This window comes from Heptranchias perlo, chromosome 9 (genome assembly GCF_035084215.1).
Source record: "Heptranchias perlo isolate sHepPer1 chromosome 9, sHepPer1.hap1, whole genome shotgun sequence".
NCBI lineage: Eukaryota > Metazoa > Chordata > Chondrichthyes > Hexanchiformes > Hexanchidae > Heptranchias > Heptranchias perlo.
Genome location: NC_090333.1, coordinates 48,631,193 through 48,651,724, shown reverse-complemented (window position 1 = coordinate 48,651,724; position 20,532 = coordinate 48,631,193). Strand labels below are relative to the sequence as shown.

The following is a 20,532-nucleotide window of genomic DNA, read 5'->3' as shown; positions in this document are numbered from 1 at the left end:
TGATGGCCCACAGCACCTCATGGATGCCCGGTTTTGAGCTGCTAGATCTGTTCTGAATCTATCCCATTTAGCACGGTGGTAGTGCCGCACAACACGTTGGATGGTGTCCTCAGTGCGAAGACGAGACTTCGTCTCCACGAGGACTGTGCGGTGGTCACTCCTACCAATACTGTCATGGACAGATGCATCTGCAACAGGTAGATTGGTGAGGATGAGGTCAAGTAAGTTTTTCCCTTGTGTTGGCTCGCTCACCACCTGCCGCAGGCCCAGTCTGGCAGCTATGTCCTTCAGGGTTTGGCCAGCTCGGTCAGTAGTGGTGTTACCAAGCCACTCTTGGTGATGGACATTGAAGTCCCCCACTCAGAGTACATTCTGTGCCCTTTCTACCCTCAGTGCTTCCTCCAAGTGGTGTTCAACATGGAGGAGGACTGATTCATCAGCTGAGGGAGGGCGGTAGGTGGTAATCAGCAGGAGGTTTCCTTGCCCATGTTTGACCTGATTCCATGAGATTTCATGGGGTCCAGAGTCAATGTTGTGGACTCCTAGGGCCACTACCTCCTGACTGTATAGCACTGTACCTGATTACAGGCTCATCAAGCTGAAACAGAAGCTCTCAAAATAGTAACTTTGATTTTTTTTTTAATGTATCAATGTGAACAATAGTGCTGCACTATTTGGTGAACATTTGTGATCAAGACAAAAGACAGGGGGTTGAGGGGGTTGATGCAGATGAACATGCAGATGTACAGACCTGGTTATTTCAATAACATCACAGAAATCCGTCCCCATCTCACACCTCATTCGGGTAAGTTCACCAGTAACTGCCTGTGATATGGGGAAAGTGCAGCCCAAGGCCTGGATGGCAGTTGTAATCATGACTTCTCTGGCAGGAAGCTATGTTGCAGATGACCCGGGTACGGTAGCATAATGGTTACGTTACTGGACGAGTAATCCAGAGGCCTGGACCAATAATCGGGAATTATGAGTTCAAATCCTGCCACATGCAGCTGGGGAAATTTAAATTCAATTAAATAAAGTCTGGAATAAAAAAAACTTGTAACTGTAATGGTGACTATGAAACTACTGGATTGTCGTAAAAACCCATCTGATTCACTAAAGCCCTTTAGGGAAGGAAACCTGCTGTCCTTACCCAGTCTGTCCTATTTGTGACTCTTGACTGCAAAGTGGTTGATTCTTAATCGCCCTCTGAAATGGCCTAGCGAGCCACTCAGTTGTACAATCTCGCTACAGAAAGTCACAATAAGAATAAAACCAGACGGACCACTAGGCCCCGAATACAAGTAAAGGCAAACTAAGCCTAGTAGACCCTGCAAAGTCCTCCTCACTAACATCTGGGGACTTGTGCCAAAATTGGGAGAGCTGTCCCACAGACTTGTTAAGCAACAGCCTGACATAGCCAATGTCCCAGACTCTTCCATTACCATCCTGGGTATGTCCTGTCCCACTGGCAGGACAGGCTCACCAGAGGTGGTAGTACAGTGGTATACAGTCAGGAGGGAGTGGCCGTGGGAGTCCTCAACATTGACACCGGACCCCATGAAGTCTTATGGCATCAGGTCAAACATGGGCAAGGAAACCTCCTGCTGATTACCACCTACCGCCCTCCCTCAGCTGATGAATCAGTCCTCCTCCATGTGGGAATCACTGAGGGTAGCAAGGGCATAGAATGTACTTCTGGGTGGGTGACTTCAATATCCATCACCAAGGGTGACTCGGTAGCACCACTACTGACCGAGCTTGCCGAGTCCTGAAGGACATAGCTGCCAGACTGGGCCTGTGGCAGGTGGTGAGCAAATCAACACAAGGGAAAAACCTACTTGACCTTGTCCTCACCAATCTACCTGTCACAGATGCATCTGTCCATGACAGTATTGGTAGTAATGACGACCGCACAGTCCTTATGGAGGACACCATCCAACGTGTTGTGTGGCACTACCACCGTGCTAAATGGGATAGATTCAGAGCAGATCTAGCAGCTCAAAACTGGGCATCCATGAGGTGCTGTGGGCCGTCAGCAGCAGCAGAACTGTATTCCAGCACAATCTGTAACCTCATGCTCTGGCATATTCCTCAATCTACCATTACTAACAAGCCAGGGGATCAACCCTGGTTCAATGAGGAGTGTAGAAGAGTATGCCAGGAGCAGCACCAGGTGTATCTAAAAATGCGGTGCCAACCTGATGAAGCTACAACACAGGACTACATGCATGCTAAAAGCGGAAGCAACATGCTATCGACAGAGCTAAGCGATTCCACAACCAAAGGATCCGATCAAAGCTCTGCAGTCCTGCCACATCCAGTCGTGAATGGTGGTGGACAATTAAACAACTAACGGGAGGAGGAGGCTCCGTGAACATCCCTATCCTCAATGATGGCAAAGCCCAGCACGTGAGTGCAAAAGACAAGGCTGAAGAGTTTGCAACCATCTTCAGCCAGAAGTGCCGAGTGGATGATCCATCTCGGCCTCCTCCTGATATCCCCACCATCACAGAAGCCAGTCTTCAGCCAATTCGATTCACTCCACATGATGTCAAGAAACGGCTGAGTGCACTGGATACAGCAAAGGCTATGGGCCCCGACAACACCCTGACTGTAGTGCTGAAGACTTGTGCTCCAGAACTAGCCGCGCCTCTAGACAAGCTGTTCCAGTACATCTACAACACTAGCATCTACCCAACAATGTGGAAAATTACCCAGGTATGTCCTGTCCACCAAAAGCAGGACAAATTCAATCTGGCCAATTACCGCCCCATCAGTTGACTCTCAATCATCAGCAAAGTGATGGAATGTGTCATTGACAGTGCTATGAAGCAACACTTACTCACCAATAACCTGCTCACTGATGTTCAGTTTGGGTTCCGTCCGGACCACTTGGCTCTAGACCTCATTACAGCCTTAGTCCAAACATGGACAAAAGAGTTGAATTCTAGAGGTGAGGTGAGAGTGACTGCTCTTGACAGCAAGGCAGCATTTGACCAAGTGTGGCACCAAGGAGCCCTAGTAAAATTGAAGTCAGTGGGAATCAGGGGGAAAACTCTCCAGTGGCTGGAGTCATACCTAGCACAAAGGAAGATGATACTGGTTGTTGGAGGCCAATCATCTCAGCCCCAGGACACTGCTGCAAGAGTTCCCCAGGGCAGTGTCCTAGGCTCAACCATCTTCAGCTGCTTCATCAATGACCTTCCCTCCATCATAAGATCAGAAATGGGGAAGTTCGCTGATGATTGCACAGTGTTCAGTTCCATTCACAACCCCTCAGATAATGAAGCAGTATGTGCCCACATGCAGCAAGACCTGGACAACATCCAGGCTTGGACTGATAAGTGGCAAGTAACATTCGTGCCAGACAAGTGCCAGGCAATGACCATCTCCAACAAGAGAGAGTCTAACCATCTCCCCTTGACATTCAATGGCATTACCATCATCGAATCCCCCACCATCAACATCCTGGGGTCACCATTGACCAGAAACTTAACTGGACCAGCCATATAAATACTGTGGCTACAGGTCAGAGGCTGGGTATTCTGCGGCGAGTGACTCACCTCCTGACTCCCCAAAGCCTTTCCACCATCTACAAGGCACAAGTCAGGAGTGTGATGGAATACTCTCCACTTGCCTGGATGAGTGCAGCTCCAACAATGCTCAAGAAGCTCAACACCATCCAGGACAAAGTAGCCTGCTCGATTGGCACCCCATCCACCACTCTAAACATTCACTCCCTTCACCACCGGCGCACTGTGGCTGCAGTGTGCACCATCCACAGGATGCACTGCAGCAACTCGCCAAGGCTTCTTCGACAGAACCTGCGACCTCTACCACCTACAAGGACAAGGGCAGCAGGCATATGGGAACAACACCACCTGCATGTTCCCCTTCAGGTCACACACCATCCCGACTTGGAAATATATCGCCGTTCCTTCATCGTCGCTGGGTCAAAATCCTGGAACTCCCTTCCTAACAGCACTGTGGGGGAACCTTCACCACACGGACTGCAGCGGTTCAAGAAGGTGGCTCACCACCACCTTCTCAAGGGCAATTAGGGTTGGGCAATAAATGCTGGCCTTACCAGCGACGCCCACATCCCATGAACGAATAAAAAAAATTTGTTACTCCATCTAACAATGCCTTCAGGTTCTGCAAGCCAATCTTCAGCACCTAATTTATGTGACTGCTGGGCTGCTCCATACCAGCTGCCACTTGTTGGAGCTTCTGACAGATCCAAAAATGACTCCAGAATGTGCTCAGAAATTATCCTTCTCTTAAAAGCTGGGCCAGAGTTTTAGTTTGCTGGGGAGGGAGGTAATCGCACCCTCCAGTGAGGGGCTCCTTGCTCCTTTTCCTCCACCTGATCCTGCGGCTGTCCGCTATGCTGTGTGACTCACCACATGGACTGCACTCCTGCTGTCTGTCTAAACCTTCCAGGGTGGATGTATATGATCTGGTGAGTGGGTAGTCTTAAGTACAGTGACGGCTAGTTGCACTGCTACTTCTCCTAGGGCTGTTGTCAAGCAATTGCTGAAAGAGACCAGCTCTGGAAGCCTGAGGAGATCCAGCAAAGACACAAAAAGGACAAAGCGATAAATAGATTCTTAAAAAATAATACGAACATGGCATAGACTAGCACTTCACATGGTTACAATGCAACTGGAAAGTAATCACTGTTCACACTGCACAAATCTAAACAATCTGTAATCCCAAATTGGCAAGATCACAATCCAACAACTGATTTGCTGCCATAAGGGATCTGTCTGGGAAGTTGCTACCACTCTGTTCCTTGATAATCTTCTCACTGTTGATCCTGGCTGCAAGTCCAACCTAATATTGCTGCTTTATTCCAGTAGAAGAACTTATGTTGCAGCCTTCATGTGGGAACTCTTGGTCTTGCAATAGATCGGGAATTCTTGCTTACACACAGTGTCTACTCCTGGAATGAAGCATCAGCATCATAGAAACGTAGAAAATAGGAGCAAGAGCAGGCCATTCGGCCCTTCGGGCCTGCTCCGCCATTCAAAATTATCATGGCTGATTGTCTAACTCAGTACCCTGTTCCGGCTTTTTCCCCATATCCTTTGATCCCTTTAGCATTAAGAAATATAACTATCTCCTTCTTGAATATATTTAATAACTTGGCCTCCGCTGCCTTCTGTGGTAGAGAATTCCACAGGTTCACCACCCTCTGAGTGAAGAAATTTCTCCTCATCTCGGTTCTAAATGGCATACCCCGTATCCTGAGACTGTGATCCCTGGTTCTGGACTCCCCAGCCATTGGGAACATCCTCCCTGCATCTAGTCTGTCTAATTCTGTTTGAATTTCGATGAGATCACCTCTCATTCTTCTAAACTCTAGTGAATATAGGCCTAGTTGACCCATTCTCTCCTCATACGTCAGTCCTGCCATCCCAGGAATCAGTCTGGTAAACCTTCGTTGCACTTCCTCCATGGCAAGGACATCCTTCCTGAGATAAGGAGACCAAAACTGCACGCAATACTCCAGATGTGGTCTCACCAAGGCCCCGTACAACTGCAGTAAGACATCCCTGCTCCTGTGCTCAAATCCTCTTGCAATGAAGGCCAACATACCATTCGCTTTCCTAACTGCTTGCTGCACCTGAATGCTTGCTTTCAGCGACTGGTGTGCAAGAACACCCAGGTCTCATTGCACCTCCCCTTTCCCCAATCTATCACCATTCAGATAATAATCTGCCTTTCTGTTTTTACAACCAAAGTGGATAACCTCACATTTATCCACATTATACTGCATCTGCCATATTCTTGCCCACTCATCCAACACATTGGAGCCTCCTTGCATCATCCTCACAGCTCACATTCCACTCCAGCTTTGTGTCGTCTGCAAACTTGGAAATGTTACATTTAGTTCCCTCATCCAAATCATTGATATATATTGTGAATAGCTGGGGCCCAAGCACTGATCCCTGTTCTACCCCACTAGTCACTGCCTGCCACCCGGAAAAAGGCCCGTTTATTCCTACTCTCTGTTCCCTGTCTGTCAACCAATTTTCAATCCATGCCAGTATATTTCCCCAATCCCATGTACTTTAATTTTGCACACTAGCCTCTTGAGTGGGACCTTATCAAAAGCCTTCTGCAAATCCAAATACACCACATCGACTGGTTCTCTCCTATCTAGTCTACTTGTTACATCCTCAAAAAACTCCAGTCGATTTGTTAAGCATGATTTCCCTTTCATAAACCCATGCTGACTTTGTCCAATCCCGTTAATGCCTTCCAAGTGTTCTGTTATCACATCTTTTATAATAGACTCTAGCATTTTCCCCACTACTGATGTTAGGCTAACTGGTCTGTAATTCCCTGTTTTTTCTCTCCCTCCTTTTTTAAATAGTGGGGTTACATTTGCCACCCTCCAATCTGTAGGAACTGTTCCAGAGTCTATAGAATTTTGGAAGATGACCACCAATGCATCTATTATTTCCAGGGCCACTTCCTTTAGTACTCTGGGATGTAGATTATCAGGCCCTGGGGATTTGTCAGCCTTTAGCCCCATTAATTTCCCTAGCACTATTTTTTTTACTAATACTGGTTTCCATCTACTCTATTTTTCCCCTCTTAATCAATCTCTTTGTCCTCCTTTGCTGAATTCTGAACTGCTCCCAATGCTCAGGCTTGCCACTTTTCCTGACAATTTTGTATGTCTCCTCTTTGGATCTAATACTATCCCTAATTTCTTTTGTAAGCCACGGTTGAGCCACTTTTCCTGTTTTATTTTTGTGCCAGACAGGGATGAATAATTGTTGTAATTCCTGCACACGTTCTTTAAATATTAGCCATTGCCTAACCACTGTCATCCCATTTAGTAAAGTTCCCCAATCTATCATAGCCAACTCGCACCTCATACTTTCGTAATTTCTTTTATTTAGATTCAGGACCCTAGTTTCAGATTCAACTACTTCACTCTCCATCTTAATGAGGAATTCTGTCATGTTATGGTCACTCTTCCCTCAGGGACCCCGCACAACAAGATTGTTAATTAATCCTTTCTCATTGCACAATACCCAGTCTAGGGTCGCCTGTTCTCTAGTTGGTTCCTCAACGTATTGGTCTCGAAAACCATCACATACACACTCCAGGAATTCCTCCCCCACAGTATTATTGCTAATTTGGTTTGACCAATCTATATGTAGATTAAAGTCACCCATGATTATAGTTGCACCCTTCTTGCATGCGTCTCTAATTTCCTGTTTAATGCCCTCCCCTACATCTCCACTACTGTTTGGGGGCCTATAGACAACCCCCACCAACGTTTTCTGCCCCTTGGTGTTTCTTAGCTCCACCCATACAGATTCCACATCGTGATTTTCAGATCCAATATCCTTCCTCACTATTGCATTGATTTCCTCCTTTACTAACAACGCTACCCCACCTCCTTTCCCTTTTTGCCTGTCCTTCCTAAATATTGAATACCCCTGGATGTTCATTTCCCATCCTAGGTCGACCTGCAGCCATGTCTCCATAATCGCAACTATATCATAACCGTTAATATCTATCTGCACTGTTAATTCATCTACCTTATTGCGAATGCTCCGTGCATTAAGACACAATGCCTTTAGACTTGTCTTTTTAAGATTGCTAGTCATCTTATTTTATTTTGCACTATGGCCCTATTTATTTTTTGTCCTTGTTTTCTCTGCCTTCCACTATTGCTTCTTCCCTTTCTGTCTTTTGTTTCTATCCTTGTTTCCCCCTCCTCTGTCTCCCTGCTCAGGTTCCCATCCCCCTGCCATTCTAGTTTAAACCTTCCCCAACACCACTAGCAAACATCCCCCCGAGGACATCGGTCCCGGTCCTGCTCGGGTGTAACCCGTCCCACTTGTACAGGTCCCACCTTCCCCCGGACCAGTCCCAATGTCCCAGGAATCTAAATCCCTCCCTCCTACACCATCCCTGCAGCCACGCATTCATCTGGTCTATTCTCTTGTTCCTATACTCAGTAGCACGTGGCACTGGTAGTAATCCTGAGATCACTACTTTTGAGGTCCTGCTTTTTAATTTATCTCCTAACTCCTTAAATTCACCTTGCAGGACCTCATCCCTTTTTTTACCTATGTCATTGGTACCGATATGGCCCACGACTACTGGCTGTTCACTCTCCCCCTCCAGAATGCCCTGCAACTGCACTGTGACATCCTCAAATCGAAGCTGCAGCCAGGTCCGTCAGTGAGAAGATCATCAATGCTGCTGTGAAGGTGAATGATAGTCCAATTGGCCTGTTAAATATAGATACACACAAATATCACAAGTGTTTCCTATTTTTATAAATTCAAAATCAATTTATTGTAAAGTAAAAATGCATTTAAAATTTATTAGAAATTACTATTTCGAATATAAAAATTCAACCTTTCGCAGGTGAGCTTGGCTCAACATCCAAAACCCTATCACCTCACTGATTTATTGCTGTTTTGCGTTAGGTACCAGTTCGATTTGATGGAACACTTTCAGAAATAATAGAGGGGCAAGAGATAGCTGGAGGTTGACTTGGTTTCAAGGACACCACAAATTCCTTTTACAGAACGAATACCAATATGGTCTGCTCCTCTACTGTTAAATAAATATAAGAATAAGCATCCCAGCTATTTTTTGCGAACTTATGTTTGATGCAGCCAATTTGTACTTTTTCTTTATTTCTCTCTCTACCCTCTTCCCACAAAATACATTGATTTTAGTTCCTGCCTCTTGTAAAGCTACCTTTAAAAAAAAATTGGTGAATGTTGTGCTCCTTAAGCTGGGGGATGTTAAGGTTAAGAAATGTTATACTTTCTTATTTTGGACATGTAAGGGTAAATTTTACAGTCTCACCCCTGAGCACAATGCTTGCCAACTTACCACCAGGCCGACTTTCTGCGCCCTAATCAATATGAGCTCTTGGCTCATATTTCTGGGGCTTACCAAAGGGGACAGGAAAACTACATCGGGGGTTCTTAAAAAACTACTGCTAAATTTTAAAGGGATGCAACTACTAAGGATAAGTGGCCACGTATAGGGGAGCAAAATATCTCAGCCTTTTCTACATATGTAAAAATTGTTCTTTCAGCCATCACAAAGACTGTGTGGAATTTTTTAAAAAGTGGACATCAAAAACCAGTGGCAGCCAAACTAATGGTTGCGACAGGAAATGGAGTCTATGGGCAAACAATGGTGCAGCGCATTATCGGAACTCCCTGTTGGATTGTTGCGGGTTGCCCTGTTTGGCACTCCAGGGTATTTACCCTAGAGGACAGCAGTTCAGCAGACCTGGCAGGATGTGGCACTCAGGCTCATGTGTACTAGTGCAAGTGGAAGTTAAACTGGAAATAAATGTCACCCAAGCTAAACTGTGCAGAAATGACCACACAGTAAAATGAAAGCCTTATGACCCCAAGTTAATGTGAGTTACCCTGAAGATGTGTGCGGCAACATAGAGTAGTTTGCATGATAAGCAGAAGAGTTAACAAATCTGGCTAAGAGGGGAAGTATGAGGGCAGTAACAAGTTTCGTGTGTGCCAGTCCAGGCAGAAGGAGGTTGCAGAAAAGGCATGGGAAGCAGGGGCAGGAAGGACTGGTAATGCTGGGACTAAAGTAGGACGTTGCAGAGTTGTGCAGAGAGTAAGAGAAATGTGAAAGGGAGTCTTAACAGGTCTGGTGAGGTCATTAAATTTCTTCTGGCATTACTGCCAGTTCCTTAGAGCAATGCTTGTGTTCAGCCACCTCTCTCCACTGCTGAGCAATTTGCCTGGCACCCAGCGCCCATCACTAGGGAAGAGGACATCCTTCCTGCTGCTGATTTGCTCTACGAGCTCTTCCGTGGCACTGAGAGCCCAGACTGCAGTCGTCTTTTCAGCAGACTGTGAGAAATAAGTTCCGTTATCCACCATTTACATAATGCACCACTCCTTTATGAGGTACAGGCTTTCTTCAAATAGCGGCAAACCTGTCGATTTCCCACCTCCCCAATGGACAAGCTGTCGGCAGCTAACCTTAAATATTAAAATGAGACCCCACATGAAAATGGATTGGGCCTAGCAGATGTCCCGTTCATCGCACACCCAATTTAAGCTATAATCGAAAATCGCCCCTCCATGATGTGGATCTCATGACGCAGAACTAGAAGAAATATTAAATTTATGGTACAAAACCGTTATATTTTTGGGTTATTTTCACATTCATTACAAGAAAATTTGTTACCTTTTGTTTGTGTTCATAACAGAAGTGCTCCTCATTCTCACACTGCTGCAGTACAGTATGAGATCTGTATTATCTTGTGTTTACATAGTGTGAGAACAAGTAAAGAGAAGATATTTCCTACAAAATCCGGAACTAGCAATATCACTGTCTCTGGGCATGATCTTCCAGAAGCCTCTAAATACAAAGTTTGGATACAAGCTCAGAATGCGCTGGGAAATGCAACATCCAAGGGTTTAACTTTTACGATGAATGATATAGGTACAGTATTACAATTTCTAGCAGTTATTCGACTTTTTTAATCTCAGGGCTCAGACTCCTCTGATGGCTCAGTAGGTAAACATTAACATAGTTTGTTGCTGAGCCACACAGCTTAAGAAATCCCAAAATTTGATCACGAATCTATATTGTCATAATTCCTGCTGGAAAACATATATTTGTGGATGTTGGGTGCGGACTAGATTGGACTCAGTTGTAATAAACCCCAACATTGAACAGGCCAAGGGGCTGAAAATCTGTGATCCTTCCGGCGTACATCTGCTGTAACTTTGGCACAAGTACAACAGAAGGACCAGATATTAGGTTGGGACCCGCATGGAGGTATCCATGATGGCCCGTTGTGGGTGGAGCCTCCTCTCACCCCAAACATGGCTATCAACATAGGAAAGGGGAGGCCTGGTGGTGATTCTCTACATCGGGAGATTCCATGACCTTCGCCCTCGAAGGGATCCAGCATAGTGTTGGCACGGGAATATCTGATGAAACCAGGCACATTGGCCGACACAGTGGCAGTTGTTGGGCCCACCTGGGGAACTAGGATTGAAACCTGGCCCCCTGAACAGAAGGCAAGTTGTGTTTTTTTAAATTTAGAGTGGCCCCCTTGTAGCACTATCAAGAAACTTCCAATCTGGAGCCCCAACAGCTCCCCCGCCCAAACACCTATGTTGAAGTTTTCCAGCTGCTGCACAAGGTGGGTTCGTTGTGTGCCCCTGGTGGCGAGGGCATCTGCTAATTCTCTCCAAGTTAAGGGACCTCCCTCTGGCAGGGTCAGTGGCGGAGGTCACCAGTGGGCGTGATCCTGATGTAAAAGTGCCAAGATCACTGGCCTAAGGGTTTTTGGGACCTAACCACTTGGGCAAAGTAGCGAAAGGCTGCAGGCACCTGCGGAACTATACCCAGCACAGGTCACCCGCTTTACTGTGTGAATTTCCTCAGGGATTCTCCCGATCGACTGGTAACTTCAGCAGAAGATTGTCGAAAAGCCCGGATACACCGCATAAACAGGCTTCTGCCATTCTTCTGCCGAAGTTATGGCAGCCGATCTGGAGAATCCCAAAGGAAATTCCCAGTGACCATCTTTTAGGGAGAAAGCCAGGGGAAATATTGTTCTAATTTTAATGCCAATTTGTAACCCTTTTTTTTGTTAAAATAGTTAAGCCTGATGCTCCAAACATCACTAAAGTTGAATTTGTAAACAATTCAGTAGCCAAGACCATAATTCACTGGAGAAAATCAACATCAAGTGCAAAATGTCAGTTTGAGATGAGATACAGAATAACATCGGATCCTGGTATCACCTGGACTTTGGTAGGTTCCAGATTTGTTGCAGAATGCCGTTTTATCAAGCTTGTTTTGTTTCCTGACTAGGTTATAAGTAACACCCTCACTCTGTTTCTCTTTGTCTTCCTGGCGTTCCCCAGGCATCAATATGACAGACTAATATTCCTTTTATACTGAGGGCCGCACTTGGAGACTGGCTCTGAGCATTTGGAAGCACTGGCCCTAATATTCACAAATTGAAGGCAAGATGTGGCCGCAGTGGGGTTGAAAACATGATTCAAATCAGCCTCCCTTCCTCCAGCAGTGGTCTTGCCTTTTTTGCTGATTTTAACCATTCCTAACCTGTCTTCTCATCGTATTAAAAAAAGTATGTTGCTGCAGACTTTCTGAAAAATCTATTTTCCCCCTTGAATTTAATACAGCCATCAGCCTGATTTAAGATTTTAAAAAGTTCTAAATATGGGACACAGGAGGCTCTTGGTGCCCATTTGGACAGTTACATGGGTAAGATGGGTATAGAGGGATATGGGCCAAGTGCAGGCAATTGGGACTAGCTTAGTGGTATAAACTGGGCGACATGGACATGTTGGGCCGAAGGGCCTGTTTCCATGTTGTAACTTCTATGATTCTATGATTCTATGATTACATTTTGCTTTTGAAAACTTGGTAATAGATCTGGATTTTCCTTGGATCTTCAGTGAATGATGGGCAGGACTTTCATCCACCCATGTAATCCCGCCAGCACCTGATTGCATTTTCTTTGTGGGGGGGGGGGGCCTCATTTAAATCCTGCGGGTCGAGATTTCAGCGAGAATCCCATGCCTGACTGCATCTCCACGCTGAGAGCGAGAGAAACTGGAGCAAGCTGCAGCAGTTAAAGGGCTGCTGCAACTGAAATAGTCAGATGCAGGTGACTCCGAAGAGGGAGAGATAAGAGTTAGAGCTGCACTTGAATGTCGAAAACCGATAGCAGAAAGCGGTGCACCAGCTAGAAGGTCTGCAATGACCAAGGTACCAAGATTCTCAGAAGCTGTGGTGGAGATGATGCTGACAGAGATAAGAGCCAGAAGATAAAAGCCATTTGGCACCCAGGGAATTACGTCCCAGAAAAAGGATGTTCAGGCAGGCTGGAGGGAGTGCCAATTCTATCACCCCATTATCAGCTATTCAATGCCAGAAACAATTTGATGACCTCACCAGCCTGGCCAAGGTAAGTGAATGCACCAGTTCCCACACAGATGCTGAGATACTGCTGGAAGCATGACTCATCTCAACATCATCCAGGACAACATAATATAAAAGAAGAAATGAATGAGACCCTGAGTAGGCACAAAAGCTCTCACTACGCCTCACAGAAACACTTCCACTCCTACCACTCCACTATCCCATATATATCACCTTTCCAGCAATGTTTGACTGCAAAATGAAGAGAATTTCAGGTGCATTGCCTGCATCTGAAAGCATGTTCACAAGGGAATAGCTGCAGACACCTGGGTGTAAAGACATTGTCAATTAATCTCTTCCATGTCTAAGTCTTTGTGTTCTTTGCAAAGGAGAAATATGTGTAGAACCAGAAGCAAAGGACTGTCAAGGATGCAGGAATGGCTCCCATCATGCCCCTCAGAAGGCATAAGGGGGAAGCTCTCCAACACACTGGAGAGGCTGTGGGAGATGGAGAAGTTGGAAGAGGGCTTTAGCTTGGTAATGGGATGGAGCATTTATAGAACTGTGAGTTTTTGCAGTCTGAAGACGTTCTGTTGACTTGGAAGACCTCATGTTATTGCTCAGTCACAATTTCTGATTTACAAGTCAGAGATCCTTTGTATCCCTCACAGGTGATCAACACTTACAGAAAGAGCTACCTGACAAGCAACCTGGCACCCCCAGAAGGATTTTTTCCCAACCCATTTCACCCACTCCGCCATGGTGCTTTACTTACTCAAGCACCAGCCCAGATACACTCACTTGGAACAAGGACACTACTGAGAAAGAGGAGATGTCACTGGGTGAATCATACAGCATGAGTGAGCAGGTGGAGCTGGGAGGGAATGATAATAAAACAGTGATCTCTCCCCAGATGGGACATGAACGGCTGCCCTCAACTGAGCTCAAGGATCATGATCTCAAGAGGCCCAATCTCTAAATGATCTATGTTTCATGTACAGGAAATGGCCACTGCCTCTTCCTCACCTTTTGTGTTTAGAAGGCCCAATCTCTTTGCAATGGTCAAATTACAGGGCATAGAGCAAGCCACTACAATTCTGGAAACCTTTGCTGGACTATACTGTGGGGCTCCCCCTGACTTACCCAGGCACTAGAAATGGGCCTTGAGAATTCTAATGGTCTGTTCCAGAATGATTCTGGTAGTGCCCAAGGCATCATGGACCTACTTTTGTCCTCTGCCCTCGCATTCCAAAAAGGTGTCATCAGCCACAGTTAAACCAGGTATCCCTAGTATCCCATCAGCTATCAGCAGGAGATGTGATACCTGCTGCAGTGTAAACTCTTGTGTTGTGCTTTTCTGGAGATAATTTTAGTATTATTTTTAAAAGCTTCTACCTTTTTGGCACAATCAGTCAGATCATACATGCCACTTATAAACACTTAGTAAAATTACATTTCAGTAATTTTACCTCTTCATGATGCTCCTTTGAATAGATACAAAGATTCATGTGTACGTATGAATAATGTGTACATTTACTATTGTGATAACTACAAAGACACTGTTGTTGTGATGCTGTATCGTGTTGCAAATGCTGTAGTCTGAATGTTTGAAAGTTTTGAAAAAAAAGCTTGAGATAAAAAGAGAAGCAAGAGTTGATATGAAAAAAATATTTCTGATACCAATTTTAGGTAAATAAAAACGCACTTAATATCAGCGGAAATTCGATTCATCTTGACAATTGGGAACCCTTCAAGGAATACGAGTTTCAGATCTGCTGCCGTCATGTAAGAGGCAATAAGTACCGGAGTGACTGGAGCAGGTCATTTATAAACAAAACACCTGAGGCAGGTGAGTGCACATCTGACGTATATGTAAATAGCGGGATACTAGAATTAAACAGTTACGTACTCAGCTACATCAAGTATGTTGAATGTGTATTGCACGCACATGTTTCTTGAGCAAAATTCTGCTGGAAGATGTGTGTATGCATATGTGTGCGTGCACAAGCATGAGCATGTGTGTGTTGGTGGGGAGTAGAAGAGGAAATCAGCAGTGTAGGCAGTAAATTTAAAATTGTAAACTCTTCTTCCAATTAATTCAGAAGGAATTCCTTAATGCGGATGAGGTCACATTCACTACCAAGACCACCCCCTTCTATGGGCCTAGATTAGGTATTTGGGCACCTCATTCCTTCAGGGTCTAAAAGCTAAGTCCTCAGTTCCTCCTGCTACACCCCCCATCCCCCAACCAGTTCATGTGGCGCATTTCACCGCCCCCCCTTTAGTTTCCTGTGGTGCTCTCCTTCCTCCCTCTGCTCCACTTGCAACTCCTGTCCGTTGTTGCTTTGACAGATGCAAAGCGTGTGCAGGAATCTTTCTGATAGTTTTGCAAGATCGGGAATCCTGATCTCTCAAACCTATCCCAAAAATTCCTGCCCACACCAGCATTGCATCCCCTGTAACAGCAAGAGGTCAGAAAGCTACCAACACTGAATGACTGAGGAGGGACCAGCACCCTGCTGGAGGGTCTACCCGTAGTGAGTCACAGGTGCAACTTTCAAAGAGAGAGGTCTGGTAGTAAATCAAGCTGTTCTTGTACTTTAGATTATAAAACTTTTGCTTCCCATGGTTCAGTGGGTAAGTGCACAGTGTGCTACTGAGCCAGGAAGGCCCTAGGCTCAATCTCTGACCTGCGTTAAGTTAGCTGATCTGAGTTTGAATAGTGGTGGCATCTCAGGGCTAGGAAGGGGGGAAAAATCAACCAGTGTCACTGCTCCTGATCAGTACCCAGTGACACCTGCTGGAAGTACAAGCATGTGGATGTTGGTGAAGATTGATTTGGACTTGGATATAATAGCCTTCCAGAACTCACTGGCTAGACTCATACATGAACAGGCTGGGGCTCTTTTCTCTAGAAAAGAGAAGGCTAAGGGGTGACCTGATAGAGGTCTTTAAGATAATGAAAGGGTTTGATAGGGTAGACATAGAGAAAATGTTTCCACTTGTGGGGAAGTCCAAAACTAGAGGCCATCGATATAAGATAGTCACTAATAAATCCAATAGGGAATTCAGGAGAAACTTCTTTACCCAAAGATTGGTAAGAATATGGAACATGCTACCTCAAGAAGTAGTTGAGGCAAATAGTATTGATGCATGAAGAGGAAGCTAGATAAGCACACAAAGAAGAAAGGAAAAGAAGGGCATGCTGATAGGGGTAGATGAAGTAGGGAGGGAGGAGGCTTGTGTGGAGCATAAACGCCGGCATAGACCAGTTGGGCCGAATGGCCTGTTTCTGTGCTGCAGACTCGATGTAACTCAATGTGCCAATGGTCATTTGGGTGAGATACTGGAGGGCTGTTGGTGTTCAAGAGAAAAAGGAAAACAAGGAGGAAATTAGACAAAATTTAATATAAAAGCCAGCAACTCTTGACTAGCCAATTCTATCATACACTTTATGCTGATAATTATCTAACATTTTTCAAGCTCAAATCAGCTGGTAAAACATTTTCAAGGCCCACTTTTTGAGGAATTCCTTCTATTTTTCTCCCTCTCCCTCATACCTTTCTCACAGTGGGACATATACTTCCTGTAACCAACAGGATGAAGGATTATCTGCTCCAAGAGCTCTGTCAATGCTACTCTTCGGCCAGTACCTGCTAGGAGGAGTATGATAGCGGACAGCAAATAACTTCCTCTCTGATTCTTTTTGTCACCTGGCTTCCTTTTGGTACCTCTCTATACCAGAGTGTCTCAGATCAGTAACTCATTTAGGTTGGAAGAACTTTTGTCTATCCATTCTGTGGCACTATGCAATCATGCACTGCTGCACTTCCTTTGAGTGTACCTTCACCTGTGGGAATTGGGTTCAAATCCAGGCTGGACTAATAGAGAATATGTCTCCTGTACCTGCTGAAAGGGCCCTTCTTTAAATATGCAGATCAGGGTTATCATCATGGTCAGACTGCTGTTTTTACCTGAGGCCTGAGCGGTGGAGCAGTAGTGACTTCCCCTCCAGGGCAAATTTTAGGTTTTGGATCCAGGGCCAGAAGAGCCCATGGCAAGGGTAAATTTTAAATTTTTTACATGTTTCCTCTGGGGCTCACAAGGAAATTTTTGGCCTCCCCTGCCTTGGGTTTCCCCTGCCCCCGATTCCCCTCCCTGAGCCATTCAATACAATTACCTTGTGATGGGAACTATTTCCCCGGGTCCCCAGCAGTGGCCTCCAAGCTGGGGAGTTGGCAAGAAGCATGCTAATGAGGCCCAGCCATTAAAATCTTCCGATCCTTCCTACTACTGCTCCTGGATGGGCTCGCCGCTCGCAAGGCTGCATTTTGGCCTGGGTGTAAAAATCAACCTCACTATTTCTGCTGGACAAAATAACCCTAATTGCCATTAATTGATCAGTCTTATTCAAAGAAGCCACAAGATGTCTGGGGTCAGACTTGAAAATTTTACATTGGTGCAATAAAGAGACTCTTCTTAGGTAGGGCTGAGGCATATTATTGCGAAAGAATGATAGGAACTTTACTTTGCATCTACCATGATATATCTGACTGAGCACTTGATATTGTCAAATTGGATTCTGGTTAAGGGCTGAAAAATCTAAACTGTCCAGATTAAACATGAACTGTTGACAGATATGTTTATCCAATATCTGGCATGATATTAGGCTGTCAGTCATTTCCATTTTTGGGACTGGCTGTAATCCTACCCATTTCTGCGTCATTGCAGATTTGAAGAATTAATTGGGATTAGGAGACGTTTCATTGATACACTTAAAGGACCACTCAATATCATCCTTCGACAGTTTTTTAAAAATTTAATTTATTTTTTTTAAAGATGGTAATTCTTTTTTTCAATTTTCCCTCCCTGTGGGGAAGCAACTCCCTTCCATTAAGCCCTTCAACACACCCATCTGACAGAGCAGGAATCGGTTTTAAATAATGTTGGCAGGAATTATGGGCACAAACCTATGTTGTACCATTTCATGGCACAGCTACTGTACCTACGGTAAATACAGGTCTCCCTATAACAGGGTAGCCTGACAGTAAATTGGTCACTTTTTTTTCCCAGAAATCTTTCACTATCTATAGATTGTGACCCTCCCCTACCTCTAGTTCTCAGTACACTATCAGAATATAATCTAGTGTTGTTTTAGGCACTGATATATGTACAACTTCGGGGAAGTAGGACTTGGGTGCAACGCACACATGATTGATGATGCCAGTTGGCGTAGTATTTATTAGTGACTCCCCTTCCTCTTTCAGCAACAATTTGTCTAAGTTAGTGGCAAGTTAATATTGTTTGTTTCCCTCCATGTTAGAATCATGGAAAGGTTACAGCACGGAAGGAGGCCATTCGGCCCATCGAGTCCGCACCGGCTCTATGCAAGAGCAATCCAGCGAGTCCCACTCCCCCGCCCTTTCTCCATAACCCCCGCGATTTTTTTCCTTTCAAGTACTTATCCAATTTCCTTTTAAAGGCCATGATTGAATCTGCCCCCACCACCCCCTCAGGCAGTGCATTCCAGATCCTAACCACTCACTGCGTAAAAAAGTTTTTCCTCATGTCACCTTTGGTTCTTTTGCCAATCACCTTAAATCTATGTCCTCTGGTCCTTGACCCTTCCACCAATGGGAACAGTTTCTCTCTGTCGACTCTGTCTAGACCCTTCACGGTTTTGAATACCTCTATCAAATGTCCTTGCAACCGTCTCTGTCCCAAGGAGAACAACTCCAGCTTCTCCAGTCTATCCACGTAACTAAAGTCCCACATCCCTGGAATAATTCTAGTAATTCTGCACCCTCTCTAAGGCCTTCACGTCTTTCCTATAGTGCGGTGCCCAGAACTGGACACAATACTCCAGTTATGGCCGAACCAGTGTTTTATAAAGGTTCATCATGACTTCCATACTTTTGTAGTCTATGCCTCTATTTATAAAACCCAGGATCCCGAATGCTTTTTAATCACTTTCTCAACCTGCCCTGCCACCTTCAACGATTTGTGCACATAAACCCCCAGATCTCTCTGTTCCTGTACCCTTTTAGAGTTGTGCCCTCTAATTTATATTGCCTCTCCTCATTTTTCCTACCAAAATGTATCACTTCGCATTTTTCTGTGTTAAATTTCATCTGCCACATGTCCACCCAAGCCACCAGCCTGTCTATATCCTCTTGAAGTCTATCACTCTTCTACTCACTGTTTACTACCCTTCCAAGCTTTGTGTCATCTGCAAATTTTGAAATTGTGCCCTGTACACCCAAGTCCAATTCATTAATATGTATCAAGAAAAGCAGTGGTCCCAGTACCGATCCCTGGGGAACACCACTGTACACCTCCCTCCAGTCCAAAAAACAACCTTTCACCACTACTCTCTGTTTCCTGTCACTTAGCCAATTCTGTATCCATGTTGCTACTGCCCCCTTTATTCCATGGGCCGCAATCTTGATGATAAGCCTACCGTGCGGCACTTTATCAAACGCCTTTTGAAAGTCCATATACACCACATCAACTGCATTGCCCTCATCTACCCTCTCTGTTACCTCATCAAAAAACTCTATCAGGTTAGTTAAACATGATTTGCCTTTAACAAATCCGTGCTGGCTTTCCCTAATCAATCCACACTCACCCAAGTGATTGTTAATTCTGTCCCGGATTATCGTTTCTAAAAGTTTCCCCACCACTGAGGTTAAACTGACTGGCCTATAGTTGCTGGGTTTGTCCTTACATCCTTTTTTGAACAAGGGTATAACATTTGCAATTCTCCAGTCCTCTGGCACCACCCCCTATCTACAGATGTTTGGAAGATTATGGCCAGTACCTCTGCAATTTCCACCCTTACTTCCCTCAGCAACATAGGATGCATCCCATCCGGACCGGGTGACGTATCTACTCTTTTACCGTTTACATGCCTGTAGAAGACTTTTGGATTCCCTTTTATGTTTGCCACCAATCTATTCTTTCCTTTTACACTTCCCCGCTGAACTTTCTATATTGAGCCTGGTTCTCACTTGTGTTATCAACCTGACATCTGTCATATGTCCCCTTTTTCCGTTTCATCTTACTCATGTTACCCACTATAAACTTATCTATATACTATTTTGACCAAATATTAAGGCTGCCACCTCATTTTGATTTCCTCATAAAGCCTCCGCTGCCTCTCTAGTCCTCAGCTTCATTAGAGTCTTTCTCCCCTGCATCTTATGATCTCCATGCAAGCGTATGAAGCGTATTCTACTTGTCACGTAACATGTGAAGCGTATTCTACTTGTCACGTGACTTGCAAGATAAAATGTCATGGATAAAATCAACCAGACACCAGCAATCCTTAAATCGACACAGCCACAACATAAAGAAAGAAAACAAAGGAGCCCTGCTTCAACTGCTGACTCCCTCCCACCCAAGATTAGCAATCATCAAGTGAGAGGTTGTGGGTCAAGGTCTGCAAATCCACATACATTGGGGTGCATTTCACCCTCAACATTACTATCGGGGAAGATTTGTGTCCAACCCCCTAAGCCTGCACTTGTAAGTATTGCCTAGGGGAAATGCAATGAAAGTTCACACAGCCAGATTTACTGCCTGATTAACCTG

General features: G+C 45.0%; 1 protein-coding gene across 2 annotated transcripts in view; it reads left to right on the top strand.

The window, feature by feature from the left end:
* LOC137325358 (interleukin-12 receptor subunit beta-2-like) overlaps window positions 1–20,532 on the top strand; it is a 153,717-nt gene that overhangs the window by 59,315 nt on the left and 73,870 nt on the right. For both annotated transcript variants that reach the window (XM_067990360.1, XM_067990359.1), the window contains exons 5-7: window positions 10,307–10,476; window positions 11,648–11,802; window positions 14,629–14,788. In XM_067990360.1, coding sequence (XP_067846461.1) covers window positions 10,307–10,476; window positions 11,648–11,802; window positions 14,629–14,788 — 485 coding nt within the window. The remainder of the gene's footprint in view (window positions 1–10,306; window positions 10,477–11,647; window positions 11,803–14,628; window positions 14,789–20,532) is intronic.